The sequence below is a fragment of the Acomys minous genome (genome assembly GCF_964271855.1).
Source record: "Acomys minous genome assembly, chromosome: 2".
NCBI lineage: Eukaryota > Metazoa > Chordata > Mammalia > Rodentia > Muridae > Acomys > Acomys minous.
Genome location: NC_140484.1, coordinates 54,025,328 through 54,040,324, shown reverse-complemented (window position 1 = coordinate 54,040,324; position 14,997 = coordinate 54,025,328). Strand labels below are relative to the sequence as shown.

At 55.0% G+C, this 14,997-nt stretch overlaps 1 protein-coding gene and 1 long non-coding RNA gene across 4 annotated transcripts in view; both read right to left on the bottom strand.

The window, feature by feature from the left end:
- Positions 1–2,461: 2,461 nt before the first annotated feature.
- On the bottom strand, positions 2,462–3,812 carry LOC311582440. Its single transcript, XR_014774121.1, has 2 exons — positions 3,181–3,812; positions 2,462–2,733 (listed from the first exon to the last, which is right to left on the bottom strand). It is a non-coding gene; the product is annotated as an uncharacterized lncRNA (long non-coding RNA).
- Positions 3,813–9,009: 5,197 nt separating this feature from the next.
- The window catches only part of TPCN2 (two pore segment channel 2), a 30,633-nt gene continuing 24,645 nt past the window's right edge, over positions 9,010–14,997 (bottom strand). For all 3 annotated transcript variants that reach the window (XM_084773126.1, XM_084773128.1, XM_084773127.1), the window contains 8 exons: positions 14,036–14,135; positions 13,385–13,456; positions 13,219–13,292; positions 12,810–12,891; positions 12,588–12,670; positions 11,999–12,080; positions 11,541–11,635; positions 9,010–10,774 (listed from right to left, as the gene is read on the bottom strand). In XM_084773126.1, the coding sequence (XP_084629252.1) occupies positions 10,696–10,774; positions 11,541–11,635; positions 11,999–12,080; positions 12,588–12,670; positions 12,810–12,891; positions 13,219–13,292; positions 13,385–13,456; positions 14,036–14,135 (667 nt within the window). In that variant the 3' untranslated portion in view covers positions 9,010–10,695. The remainder of the gene's footprint in view (positions 10,775–11,540; positions 11,636–11,998; positions 12,081–12,587; positions 12,671–12,809; positions 12,892–13,218; positions 13,293–13,384; positions 13,457–14,035; positions 14,136–14,997) is intronic.

Here is a 14,997-nt window from a genome sequence, read left to right as displayed (position 1 = left end):
TGCCAGCAGCCCCAAAACTGCTGTGACAAATAGAGAGCCAAGCCAGGTCCCCACGGGCCCCTTCCCTGCTGCCCTGTCACACTAGACTTCTGACAGCCATTTCTCAGTGATGCTATACATCATACAAAGCCTTCCTTAGGAGCTGTGGTCTCCAGAGTGCCTAGGGCTCCAGAGATCAGGTCAATCCTAACGTGTACACTACGAAACAAGAGACAGCAGGGGGAAGGCCCAGAACAGAGTCCTGGCCTGGAGAAACTCCCGGATATTCTCTCCTGAGAGTCAGCAATAAATAGATCTATCTATCTGAGGGCCACAGATGCCATGGCGGCTAGACCAATCCCCAGCTAGGAGAAAAGCTAGGAGGAAAGTCAGCACATGCCTGCTTGGGGACCCCCTCCAGATCAGGACAGTGTGCTTGCCCTAAGACTCAGCCTCATGACAAGTCACCACAGAGCAGCCCTCTGTCCCACTGGTGTCCCTGACCCCAGCTCAGATGGCTTCCAATGCTACGACGTTGGGACAAAGTGACAGAACATGACAGAACAAGTTCTGTCCAATGTAGAGAGAACATGCTTCCTGGGATCATGACATGGAGCCAGTCAGAAACTGTCATTTAAGCCACTCTGTCCCCACTGACTTCCAGTCCTGGCTCCAGGAGTCTCGGTGGCCTGGCAAGAAGCACCCACGGGGGGGGGGGTCTGTGCTACCTCAGGCCTGTGTGTCAGGCCACCACAGACTGGGAACTCAGACCAGAGACTGTCTCCCTCACAGCTCACAAGGCCAGACATCCGAGCTTGCTGGCATCCGGACCCTGCCCCTCTAAAGGCCCCCGGGAAGAGCTTTCCTTGGCTCTGGCTTCCAGATTCCCAGGCCTTCCTCAAGCTCTATCTGCATCACTTGATGTCCACTTCCATCTCCACAGGGCTCTTCTGTCTCCCCTCACAGGGCACCAGTCATTCTACGAGGCTGACCTTACACCCACTGTGACTCCATCTCAAGATCTTTAAATACCCCAGGTTAGGTCCCACACAGCGCTTAGGGAATAGGAGCTTTTGGAGGTCACGGGGCAGAGGGGAGGGGGGAGAAGGGGAGAGAAACATGGCCAGTCTCAAGAATGCATGCCCCTTCCCCCCCCCACCCCCCGGCTGTGCATCACAGGAAACAGTTTATCACAGAGACTCCCCACCCAGGTTTATGAGCCAGAAATTGAGTGTGGGGCCCAGCAGTCTGCCCATAAGTTCTCTCAGGGTTCTGATAGATATTAAAGCTTAGGGACCAAGACAAGTCTCATGTTCCCAGCTTGCAGCAGGGGGAGCCTGGCAGGGAGGCGGGGTTCTTTCCTGAGGCTGAAGCGCTGGGACAGGTGGCATACTTGATCTGCCACTCCCATCTATGCTAGGAGGAGAAGCAGCTGCCCAGGAAGCATCTAAGTGTTACTAGTGTGGAGGGGCTGCTGGGGCAGCTGGGTCCCTCATACCAACTACCAAGAGAGTAGGCTAAGCCCTGCCTACGCTAAGAGCTGGGAGCTTTTCCAACGTCACAGTCCAGCAGACAGGTTAGACCCTGCTGGAACATCTGTGGAGAGTCCAGGAACCCTAGACAAGAAAACCAAACGGCATCACCAACATCCCTCAACGCACACAGTAGCCACATCCCTGCCCTGGGCCCACTGAGATACCATATGACCACCCCTGCCTACTCTGAAAACATTGTCCTTATTGTTATAGGATGGTAATAGTTATGCTGCTGTTATTTATTGAGTCAGGGTCTCATGCTGCCCAGATTGGCTTGGAACTCGGCCTTGGAATCCTTACCCTTCTACTTCCACCTCCTGAGTGCTGGCTGGGATGACAGATGTGAGCACACCTGGCTCTTGGGAGTCACACACATGACAGCGGATCAGGCCACCGAGCAGCCCCATCATTCTGAACTGCCCTCTAGTACACACACTCCTGTCGTGTCTCGGGCCAACCTAAAAACAGTTCCAGGCCAAAGCCTGGGATCCTGTGCATGGGGCCCAGAAAAGTGCACAAGTCGAAGCTTTGGCCCTCACCACTATACTATCCAGAATGTTCCCTCTCACCCTAATGTAACTCATACACTGTCACAAGTTGAGGTAGGATTTTAGAGGGTCGTTATTTCTTCAAACATCTCATTTTTCTGGGCACTTGGGGTGCACTGCGGAACAGTTTATAACACTGAGAGGCACAAGCCCAGGCCAAGGGACTTGCAGACCCACCCAGGTGTGGCGGTGCGAATCTGTGACATCAGCACTCCTACCGAGAGATAGGTGGACAAGGCTGGCCAGCCTACAGCGACTGCACAGTGCCCCAAACAAGAGGCCTGGCCTCAGTGACGTGGAAGGCTTGAGAACTGACTGCCAAAAGTTGTCCCTGATCTCCACACACATGCTGTGTGACAAGCACATACCCTCACCTCTACTGCCACACATGCACGCACGCAGGCACAATGTGTTTTATCAGAATGTTTCTGTCAGAACACGAGATGCAGCTCCTCCAGGCAGGGGCCTTCTGCCTTCTAAACATCGGGGGCTGCAGGGATGGCTCAGCGGTTAAGAGCACTCAACTGATCCACCGAACCTGGGCTAGACCCCCAGCACCTGCACGGTGGCTGACAGCTGTCTTTTATTCCAGTTCCAGGGATCCGGTGGCCTCTTCCGGTCTCCAAGGGCACTGTACGCACGTGGTACAGATGCACATTCAGGCAAAACACCTAAACACACAAAATAATGTAGAAGAGGGACTGATTGGAATAAACGGTTCGGCACCAGGTCCCCAGTTCTCACACCCCTCATGCACCAGGGGACACTAAGGGATGGGGGAGGGGCGTCCTCTGACACCAAGCCCAAGGCCAACAGGGATGCCAGGCAGCAGCAGAGTGGAGTGTGGACCAGGCTAAGGGGAGGGGTGTTGCCAGCCAGTGGTGAGGACACCTGTGGCTTCCCAGATTTGGAGAGGGGAGAGCAAAGATACAGAGACGAATTATCCTAAGACCCAACAAAGGGACCAGGAGAGAACACGGGTGTCCAATGGGTCTGGGAACAGACAGGCACCGCATCAGTGTCCAGTCAGGCGTGACCAGGGTCCCAAAGGCAGCTTGTCAATACCTGCCATCTTCACGCCCTGGGAAGCAAGGCCTCTGTCCCAAGCCACCTCCTACCTCTGCAGGTGCCCTGGAAGAGGGGAGATGCCTAGGAGGTGCAGACCGGGTAGACAACAGCCTCAGGTCCTGCCAAGAGCCTTGCCGGGCCGGGGAGAGAGCTTGGGCAGTACAGTACTTAGAGGCAAGCGTGAGGACTTGAGTTCAACCCCAGAATCCATGTTGAAACAAAATAATAAATAATAAGGCATGGTGGGACAGAGTGGAAGACATCCTATTGGGACTCTAGGTGAGAGAAGCATGGGAGAATGGGGAAATAGAAGGATCCAGAGGGTCCTTGAAACCTACAAGAAGAACATTATGATGGGCTGATCTGGGCCCAGGGATCTTGTTCAAACTATGGCACCAGCCAAGGACAATACATGCAGTAAACTTCAAGCCCCTACCCAGATCTAGCCAATGGACAGGACATTCTCCACAGTTGAGTGGAGAGTGAGGTCTGACTTTTACACGAACTCTGGTGCCCCATATTTGACCATGTCCCCTCTATGGGGAGGCCTGGTGGCACTCAGAGGAAAGATAGCAAGCTACCAAGAAGAGACTTGATACCCTATGAGCATATACAGGGGGAGGAGGTCCCCCTCAGGAATAGTCATAGGGGAGGTGAGTAGGGGGAAAATGGGAGGGAGGGAGGGATGAATGGGAGGATACAAGGGATGGGATAACAATTTAGATGTAATATGAATAAATTAATAAAATATATTTAAAATAAAATTATTTATTATTATTATTATTATTATTATTATTATTATTATTATTATTATTATTAATACGTGGTAGCACGTGCTTGAAGTCCAGTGCAGGGGAGGGGGGCCTACTTGTTGAGTTCCAGGCTAGTGAGAGACATTGTCTCAAAACCAAGGTGGATACCTCCTGAGGAATAGACATGTGAGGTTATACTCTGGCCTCTACATATATGTACACACGTATGCATGTGCACACATGCACCTACACACACACACACACACACAATTTTCCAGCACGCATATCAACACCAGATTCCTATTCTTTTAGTAACCACTGATCACACGCTTAGGTGTGCACGAAGCCCTGGGTTTAGTTCCAAATGCTGCAGAATATGATAGAAATAGCGTAAACGGATTAAAAATGGATGCCTGACACAGAGCTGTGGCCCTAAGGGGCAGGCTGACTCCCACCATGAGCCACCATCCTTGTCACTAGGGAAGAAGGGAGGGAAGGGGAGCAAAGGTGTGGGGAGACCGCCATGGATCAGCCCCAACAAAAGCCCAGGGCCCACCCCACCTGGGCCACACAGCATCTGCAGCCCCTCTTCTCTCTGGCCTCAGTGTCCCTATCTGGAAAACAGTGGTTTCGGCTTCTCAAGTGCCTCCTGCTGTTCTGGGTCTGAGGAAGCTGTTAGTCCGGAATTGCCATCCCTAAGCACACCAGGCCCCTCCCCTGGCCCCATCCAGGCCTGGCCCTTATTCTCTTCAGTGGCAAACAGAGCTAGCTCATGGAAGGCCATAGGGTGTGTGTGTGTGAGGCGGTAACCCCAATGGCTTCCAGTCCTGGGTAGGAGGTGAGGAGACAGTGGACCCCAGCAAAAGGTGTAGCCACTCCAGAGGCTGCTTACCCATCCCTATCCGGCTTCTGGGAGCCCTTCCCCCGACCCCCAACATCAGGGAAGCTAACAGTCCACTCTTTACCAAGGCCTGGAAAAACAGGAGCTGCTCTACAGGAAGTCCCTGGCCAAGGTTGGGCTTCCTCGCCACCTACTCCTCCTCCAGATGAGGGACAGATGACAGACATGCTCTGCATACCTAAGACCAAGGCAGGAAGCTAGTGGGCCCAGATCTTGGCCACCTCATGCGAGCAGCTTCACGTGGTAGCTACGCTGTGGGTTTCAATCTCTGGCCAGACACCCTTGGGAGTCCATCTCTGCCCCTACACATGATATGCTCCAACCATGTTCTTCATGGAGAGGAGGGTTTCCTGCTAGGACCCCACTGGCCAAGGCACACATCCCAGCCTCAGTGGGGGAGGGGACCTCAGCAGCACCAGGCTAGTGCTCTGGCCTGTCATCTCACCTGTGGAGAAGGGCCTGAGTTAACTGTACCCCTCCAAGGCTGCTTTTGAGAAACAAACCAACAGCAACGGTGGCCACTCCTCCTGTTGGCTGAAAATAAGAAAGGAGAGGCCAAGAGGGGGAGGCGGGAGGCCAGCCATGCTCTAGGAATGGCCCCTCATCCACCGCCTCAGTCAGAAGCTTTGAGGCGGGGCCCAGAACTATGTCCACATAGTCCTCTTCCTGGTGAGTGCCAGGCCTTGGACTTGGGTTCAGTGAGGTGGTGTTCTCAGCCTGTCCACTGTAGAAACCAATGCACCTGCTAGCTGACGTCACAAAGCAGAGGCCACAGCTGGGGGTCGGGGAACATTGATGCAGTACGTGTCTAGCATGCATAAAGCCCTAGGTTTGATCCCAGCACTATCTGAGCTGGGCCTGGTGGTATAGGACTGCGATACCATTAGGGAGGAAAAAAATAAAAATAGAGCCAGAAGTTCAAAGTCACCCTCAGATACAGGGTGAGTATAAGACCAGCCTTGGCTATGTGAGAACCCCACCCTCCCAGTAAAGGCCAAAGGATCATGAGCCAAGGAAGGCCTGGCTCACGGAGAGACAGGTGCTGCTGGGGCCCCAGTTGTTGCATGGATTAGCCAACTGCTGTAGGGCAGGAGGCAGCCAGGTGCCCCACAGGTGTGTGCCCCCACTCCTGCCTGGTGAGGCTCTGACTGAATGACCCAGAAGAAAAGCTCTGGCCCCCAAAGTGTGATTAGAGGGCAGGGTGATGCCCGCCTGCTGCCCCCCAGCGTCTGCTGGCCACTTTGATGTGAGGCGCGGCACCTGAGCCCCACGCCCCCTCTAACTTTTAAGAGCAGTGGTGTGCCCACGCCCCACGGGCTTTCTTTCTTGAAGCAAGGTGCTGTTCTAACTTGTGAATAAAAACCACCAATTATCTCCAAGGCTGGAAACTCAATCTGGGCTGTCGGAGGGAGAAGAGCCTGCTACTAGGAGGAGCGGACCAAGACCACATCAAACCCTGCTCCTGGAGCCGCCGCAGCAGACCAGGCATCCGTCCTGGATCCCAGCCAGCCACCTACAGGGCCACATCAGGAAGCATTGGGAAGATGCCCGGTGGCCACCGTCTGCTCCCACAGGTGACGCTCCTGGAGAGACCAGCAGGATTCGGCTCCAGCTACCACTGCTTTGACCTCCCAGGCGCAGCGGATTACATACTTGCCCCAACCCCACCAGGCCACACTGACCCCATCCAGCTGCTGCCCCAATGCTCCCTCCCACCACCCCCTCAGTTCCACGGCCCTGTTCAACCATACTCTACCACTCCTACCCAGGGCAGTCAGGTCATCCCTCTGCCTCAGCAGTGGACAGGGTATCACACACATGGTCTGTCCACATAGCACCCCGTGAGGGAAACCAGAGAGACTCCCCCCACCTCTGAAGCTGCCTAAGGAACCAACCTCACTCCACCTGCCCAGCACCTCTCTTGCTCCCCTTCTGTCACGTTAATGTTCAACACGGTACAGCACATGTAAGAAAGCCAACACAGTACCACACATCAGGCCCAGAACCTGGGGCCCCCACACCCCTTCTCTCAGCCCTGTCTCCCCAACAGACTGTGTCTTTTGGTCACCTCCCATGGCACCCGGGCAGGGGTTCTCTTATTGACCCCACAGTCAGACATCTCAGTAGCTACAGGGTACAACTCCAGGATGGCCCTGGTCCTACCCAAGGAAGTGATTCGGTATGCTCAGGTCACCCTGCACTTTAAACCACATCTAGACGGCCACTGCAGCTCAACATAGTGCCACTCGGTGTCTACCACACACCATGGAGCAGCAGCAAGACCTGGACACACTCACAGGCCCATGGCTGAACGTCCAGACACAGAGCTCAACTGCACTGTTAATAGTGAGGCTGAAACTACCAATAGCTCTTTGAAAAATACGACCAGGAGCAGTAGCCCAGACATTATCTCAGTGGTGGGGTGCTAAGGTGAATTTCCAACCAGGAGTGGGATTAACATATTATCTCAGTGGTGGGGTGCTGAGGTGAAATTTCCAACCAGGAGTGGGGTTCACACATTATCTCAGTGGTGGGGTGCTGAGGTGAAATTTCCAACCAGGAGTGGGGCTCACATACTATCTCAGTGGTGGTGTTCTGAGGGAGGAGGACTGCCATAAGTTCCACGGGGACCCCTGTGTCAAATAATAGTAATAATAATAATGAAATGATAAAGGATAGAGGTCCAGATCTCCCAAAGTGTGGTTTGGTTGGGTTTGGTTTGAGACAGAATCACATTATCTAGCCCTGGATGTCCTAGAACTTACTACATGGACCAGGATGGCAACTCACAGAGATACACTTGTCTCTGCCTCCTGAATACCGGGATTAATGGTGTGTGCCACCACACCCATCTGGCCAGTATTTAGAAAAGCAAGTGATTTGCATGCAATCTCATAGCAAGAAAGCAGCCAAACCTCACCATAATAGTGTTGCTGTTTCTAGCCAGACAATAAAGGCCTAGAACAGTGGCTCTCGACCTTCCTCATGCTGCGGCCCTTTAATACAGTTCCTCATGCTGCTGTGCCCCCAAACATAAAAGTAATTTTGTTGCTACTTTGTAACTTTGCTGGTATTTATAAATCATAACGTAAGTATCTGATATGCAGGGTATCTGATATGCAACCCCCAAGAGGGTTGTGACCCACAGGATGAGAACTGTTGATCTAGACACATCAAGGTTCTCAAGGCCACCTTTAAAAGCTTTTGTGAGCCCTCAGGATGTGAGACTTGAGCCAAGAGCAGTGTGAGAGAGGTCTGCAAGGGGCGTGGACAGTGACAGGAACAAGCAGTTAACAGTCACTGGTTAAATGTCCTTAAAATTGCTCAAAGACACACATTAAGGAGACTGGCAAGCATTGGTAGAAAAGAGAAACCAGAAGGTTCGCTGGGTAGGGTTGATCCTGGAAGTACTAGGCTCAGAAGTTAAGAGTACTGGCTGCTCTTTCCAAAGGAGCTAGGCAGGTCCCAGGTCTGGCCTGGAGGGGTCACAGAAGCCAAGAAGGCGAAGTCACACAGCCACGTAAGTCCAGGTAAGGCTTCTAATGTGGCCTGGGGTCTGGTGGAGCCCCTGGTAGTTAGCTACCGCCCAACATGTCCAAGGTAGAAAACGCAAATGTCTCCTTCGGTCGTAAGCACTCGCCAGGCAGGCTAAGAGCCCCAGGTGGGCGTGGTCTCCTGACTCCTCAGATCCCCTCACTGACTCCCAGTGTGCACTACACATTGGCGAACCACACAAGGCCAAGGGAGCCCCCCCATCCCACCAGGAGGTCACTGCTGCTCTGAGAGGCTCAGCCTCCCGCGCCACCAGCACCAGCTGTCTTCACCATACATGCCTCCTGCTGACCCCAAGACTCCAACACCAGGCCCTTCAACACACCCAGACCCAGGCCTCAGGCACCTCCCGCATCTACCTTCTCTTCTGACAGCCAGCAGGGCCGTGTGTGACACCAGCTCCATCTATGCTGGGTGCTTCAGGCTCCACAGCTTTTGTACTCAGTACCAAGAGATGAGCCCAGAAAACAGGGGGAGCCCACTGAGCAACCATGAAGGGCCCCTGAGAAGTGCAAGCCCATGTTCCTCAAACAGTTTGTGTCCCCCCCCCCCCCCCCCGCACCTCACCCCTCACCCCATGCAGTCCTGTGCTGCGCAAAGCCCTCACCACAGCCACTGGTGACTCAGAGCATCTGAAATGGTCAGGACAGTGAGTAGAGGAGGCCCCCCCCCCAAGAATTCTGCTGTGGTTCCTCTGCTCCATCCGCCACACTCCAGTAACTATCATCTTGGGTACCCTTACTGAGGGCAGGGCAGTCTGAGTGGAAATCAGCTCTCTGCACCTGGCTCACTCTGATCAAAATGACCTACAGCGGGATTTTTGCACAAAATGGGTGATTCTGAGTGGACCGGGAAGCACTGGACAGCAGAGGCAGAACCAGGGCACTGACATCCAGCCAACAAGTACCAGATCAGGCTTTCTCTGAGGTGGGGTGGGGTAATGACACCGATTTGAGTCAGGTGAGCTGGCCTGGAAAAGCAAAGAGCAGCTTTTGGGGAGCCCCAGAGGCCGCCAGGCAGCGATAGTGGCAGCAGTGCCTGTCTCACCAGTAGGTGGCGCTCAAGGCTTAGCAGACAACACAACTTCATGTGGCTCATCTGGTCCAGCCATGGTGCCAGGGACCAGCCCAGCTCAGGACAACTGTGTGTGGCTTCTAATCTGACTTCCAGGAAGGCAGCTTGCAGAAGGGTAGGTCCCAGACTGTCTCCAGGACTCCTAAAGACCCCCACTGAGGATGTCATGGAAATGATCGGGTTTCCCAAGCCACTCCTTGGGTGCTGGGAGCCAGCACCTCTCCAGTACTCACAGCCTTAACACCATGCTTTTCTGTTTTTTGGGTTTTTTGAAGTTTGGAGTTTGGGGGGGGGTGTTGTTTGTTTTGTTTTGTTTTGTTTTTTGTTTTTCCCCAAAACTATCTTCAATTACACTTTCCCTCAGATTCCTCTCCTAGACCATGGGGTAACCCAGCACCTCACAGCCCACAAGAGAGTAGGTCCCCCATTCCTTGTCAAAGCCCAAAGCAGACATCACTTGGAGCCCGCCTGCAGACTGAGAGACCCCAAGAAATTTCACCACCAACCCTCGGCGCTGGCATCTGCAATGAGAAATCCAATGGTTAGCTTAGTGGCCCGAGCTGATCTCTTCTCCTACTTTCCTGCCCCAGCTCGCTCTGCCACAAACCTTGAGGACACACAAAATAGGGCCACCTCTGGCTTACAAGCCTTTGTGCATTCACTGCAGGAGGTCACACCTCACAACCCGGTGCTCCTGTGTAGCCTACAGCCTAAACAAACGCTACCCAGAGTCACAGTAAGAACATCTCATTCTTTACAAAACAGGAAGTGATTGGCACTGTGACGCCCCTCCCCCAAGACATACCTCATCACATTCAGACACTGAAACAAAGAGGTGACACTCTCCCCACGTGATACCAACCCCCAATGCCCTGGAAACCTGCTGGCTACCCGCAGGTCCAGTGCAGGCTTGGGCTCACAAAGGCCACTGTGGGCACAGATAGCTGTGGGTAACAAAGGGAGCTGAGCCTTCTCCATTCCCAGCTTTGAGGTCCCTGGGAAATCGCTCTCTGTCCTTAGCAAGTCTTACCAGGGCAGCTTGGAAAGAGCAAATGGAGGGATACTGCCCCGAAGTGCCGAAGTGCCGAGCATCGGTCCGCCAAGGCCACTGACGTCGCTGCTGAGCAGCCCCGGGGGGCTGAGTCCTTGCTGCAGCCTCCATCTGTCCCTGAGTGGTCTGTCCCAGGCACCTTTGCTTGCTTGGTCTCTACCAGTTGCTGCCTCCACAGCAGGAGCCCAGGCCAGCATCTCTGTCCTGTCACCCCAGCTGGGGGGCCACTTTGATGTCACCTGCACAGCTGCAAGTATGGATGCTTCTGCAGCTTCTCCATCAGCTCCTCCTCCTTGGGCTCCTCTAGGATGTCCCTGTAAGGTAGGGACAGTCACACGAAGCTTCAGAGAGAGGTGTATCTCACGGGTGTCTCAGAGATTGCAAGCAAAGGCAGCAGGCAACGTCTGCAAGTGCCTGGACTGAGAGTTCCCCACCAGGAGGCACTTTCAAAACAGGCCGTGGCAGGACATGGGGACAGAGACATGCAGGTCCTGCCTCAGGAAGACACAGATGCTAGAGACCTTTGTGTGCATTGGTGATCACACTAGAGAGGGCTAAGGAGGGAGTCAATGTAGAGAGGGCGTGTCGCATGCCCCCTGCCATGTCTACCCCAGGACCAAGAAGAGCATGAAAAGCCTGGAGAGCGCCCTCCTCCTCACACCAACTGCCATGGCTACCCCTGGCTGGCCACAGCACACGGCCAATACTGGTGAAAGGAAATGGGGCTTACGACAGATGGTCCTGGGATGAGAGCCACTCTTATATATAAGAAGAGGGCAATCTCCACGCTGTCACCAGAGGAGAAGGTGTGGTTCATTCAAGCCACCCGCCTATGCCCCCAAGGCATCAGCCAGAAGCCAGAAGACACTGGAGGATAGATGGTCCCTTCCAAGTGCTAGATCCTAAGCACAGCCACGTCCCTGGTGGAGGCGGGAGTGCCCACCGTCATACTGTGAGCATCTCTTGCCAGCTCAGCAGCAGCCCAGATGCCTGGTGGAAGAGGGACTCCGCCAGAAGGCCTCTCTCTCCCTTCCCCCACTGTCAGCTCCATGCCCCTGAGGCACATTCCCAAGCTCCAACCTGAACATGAGCTCCACCGACGTCTGGTAGGCGATCTGCGGGGTCCCAACAAGAAGCTCCTTATAACCTTGAGGGTCCCATCTGTGGAGAAAGTTCTGGAGCAGGAGGGAGGAAGAGTGTAAGCACCTGTGTGATCCTAGCTCCGGAGCCCAACCCCCATGACCCAGTCTGCTGTCACGGTATAGTCACTGTGAGGAACAACTCATCCCAGACATCCTGAGGCAGAGCCCATGAGATCCACACCCTTGAAATAGCAAGATGCCCAGCTTCATCCTTAAGCCAGCCTGGGGCCCTGAGAACCCCCACAGACCCCTAGGGAGCCCTTGGCGAGCAGGGCAAGCAGCTCGGAGGCCCCAGCCAGGCTCCCTTCAGCCTGGAGCCCTGGCCAGCAGGGCTCAACCCACCAAAACTAGACAAGTGAGTAGGCCATCTCGGGCATGGACAGGGGTATCTGGTACCTCCAGAAGCAGAGCCAGAAACAGGTTGATCCAGATGACAGAGGACACCAGCCACCACAGCACAAAATACACTGTTGACCACCTGTGATGGACAAGGAGGCCAGGCCCCACTGTGAGTCGGGTGAGATCAGTCCAGAAGGACGAACAGCTACAACATATCTTTTGGGTCTCATCAGACCCCTACTGTTAACTCCAGAAGGCACAGTGCGGCAGTGCCCCATGACCCCGGGCCTTGGAAACAGAGCCTCCAGAGACAGGTGCAAGTTTGATTGAAACCCAGGCCCCTCTGCTGAGCTGGTAAAAGCTCTCCAACTTATAAGCCAAATAAGCCACCAGACTGTTCCCCATGGAAAGCCCCAGAAGCTCCAGGCAACCATATACCCCATTCATTTCTCCCACACAGGCACCACTGGAGTATAGAAGCCCAGGGCCCCGGCAATCTCCCAGTGTAGTACAGGTGAAGGCTGAAGCCTGCCGGGACCCAGCGTGGCCAGCCTTCCAAGGCCAGGGACTGGTTCCCTTCTCAGGCCAGGCCCTGGGTCTCTGGTGCACTGTCCAGGTCACAGGCAGCCCTGGCACAGAGACTTACGGGCCTGAGTAGCGCCGATAGGCATCCAGGATCACCTGCCAGTTGTTTACCACCATCACGTTCCAGAGCGTGATCACAGCAGCCTGTGGGGAGCAGAGGTCAGGTCCAGGAGGGCCCAGGACAAGGCAGAGGGAGGACCCAGGGAACACAGACCAGGGTAAGGAAGGCAGAGGGGCTGTCTCCAGGTGAGCTAGAGCTGAGGACAAGGCAGAGAGGACTTACAGCAAAGTCGTCAAAGTTGTTGGCCCAGTAATCTAGCTGCTCGAAGCTTCCGCATGGAGCTGAGCCGTTACCAAAAACGAGGCTGGAGACACAGTGGCTCTTGGTTAGCAGCTGGATAGGAGCCTGCACAGCTGAGCGCTGCTGCCCCACTCTGCAGCCCAGCATGGACTCAGGCCCAGCCACACAGGGAGAGCGAGCGTGTGACATGGCCCAAGAGGCTCCCATTCCTGGAAGCCTGGGCTCCAGGTCCTGAAGATGGCACTCCACACCCAATCCCATGCCAGCAATGCCACAGCCTAGACCCCGGGTGGGGGGGCTGTGCTCAGGAGACCCAAGGAGAGACACCCACAAGAAATGTTTCGGGGGAGGGCCCACAGGCTAATGCCCTCAGGCACAGACAGCCCCTCACCTGCCGTTTCCAGGAGGCACAATGACGCCTCTGAACAGGTTGATTCCAACCATGGCGAACACATAGTATGCCACCTGTGGAGGAGGGGTGGCAGGGGAGCCATTGTCAGTGCAGCAACTTCACAGAGCCAGCCCACCCAGGCCACTACCAGAGCCCCAGGACTTACCACCAGGATCCCACCAAATGCCCTCAAGTTCTGGATCAGGCCCAGGATGGTGCTGGCTACAACAGCCATTGGCTATGGATAGGGAGAAGGCTCAGGCTGACACTTCCTGCCCCATCCTCCGTGCATACACATACACCCTCACCCTAGCCAGTAGGGCAGGATGGACCAGCAAGCTACTCCATAGCCATCCACACACATCTAGACACACTTGGACACCCACCTCAATGCCACACCTATTACACACCACAGCCCCACAGCCACCCATACACCACAGACATCCGTACACATCTACACCCACCAAGAATAGAAGCCCTGCACGCCCGCACAGATACACATACACACACCGCACGCATGCTCACATATCCCCAACTGTGCCCAGCCTTCAGTAGCTGCTGAGTCCCAGGTCCCTCTGAAAGAACCTGGTACCCACACCCTGTGGCCACTCTCTGCCTGCCAGCCCACTAAGACCTGATGTGTACCTCTGTGACCTGGAGGCCAAAAGAAATGGATGTCTGGGTTCTTGACCCAGTGACCCCGCCTCAGCAGCTTAAGAATGTCAAGGGGGCTGAGGGCATGCTCCCAAGGGCCCTGGTGTTGAGCGTCCCTGTCCCAGACCTTGGATAGGTTGGGGGGGACAGGGTGGGCACACACCTTCACATTCGGGATGATGCGCAGGAAGCGAAATGCAATCAGTGTGTTCACCAGCCGTGTCAAGTCCCACAGTGACAGTGGGCCATACTGCTTGGGCTTCCTAGGAAGACACAGGAGCCATGTTAGGAGGTACAGGGGAGCAGAGGGTCTAGGAGATGAGGCAGCAGAGGTGAACAGACAGCAACGGTCACCGTATGGACACCAGGCAGAAAAAACCCTCAGGAGGCAGGTGGCTGAGCCTGGCTGTATCTTACTCACACATAGTGCCCAGGCAGCCATAACCACAGCTACAGTCAGACCTCCTAGGATAGCCACAGCCACGCTTCTCAGCACAGCCACAGCCACGCTTCTCAGCACAGCCACAGCCACGCTTCTCAGCACAGCCACAGCCACGCTTCTCAGCACAGCCACAGCCACGCTTCTCAGCACAGCCACAGCCACGCTTCTCAGCACAGCCACAGCCACGCTTCTCAGCACAGCCACAGCCACGCTTCTCAGCACAGCCACAGCCATGCTTCTCAGCACAGCCACAGCCACAGCCACGCTTCTCAGCACAGCCACAGCCACGCTTCTCAGCACAGCCACAGCCACGCTTCTCAGCACAGCCACAGCCACAGCCACGCTTCTCAGCACAGCCACAGCCACGCTTCTCAGCACAGCCACAGCCACGCTTCTCAGCACAGCCACAGCCACGCTTCTCAGCACAGCCACAGCCACGCTTCTCAGTACAACCACAGCCACGCTTCTCAGCACAGCCACAGCCACGCTTCTCAGTACAACCACAGCCACGCTTCTCAGCAGAACCACAGCCACGCTTCTCAACACAGCCACAGCCACGCTTCTCAGCACAGCCACGCTTCCCAGTACAACCACAGCCATGCTTCTCAGCAGAACCACAGCTACGCTTCTCAGCACAGCCACAGCCATGCTTCTCAGCACAGCCACAGCCACGCTTCTCAGCA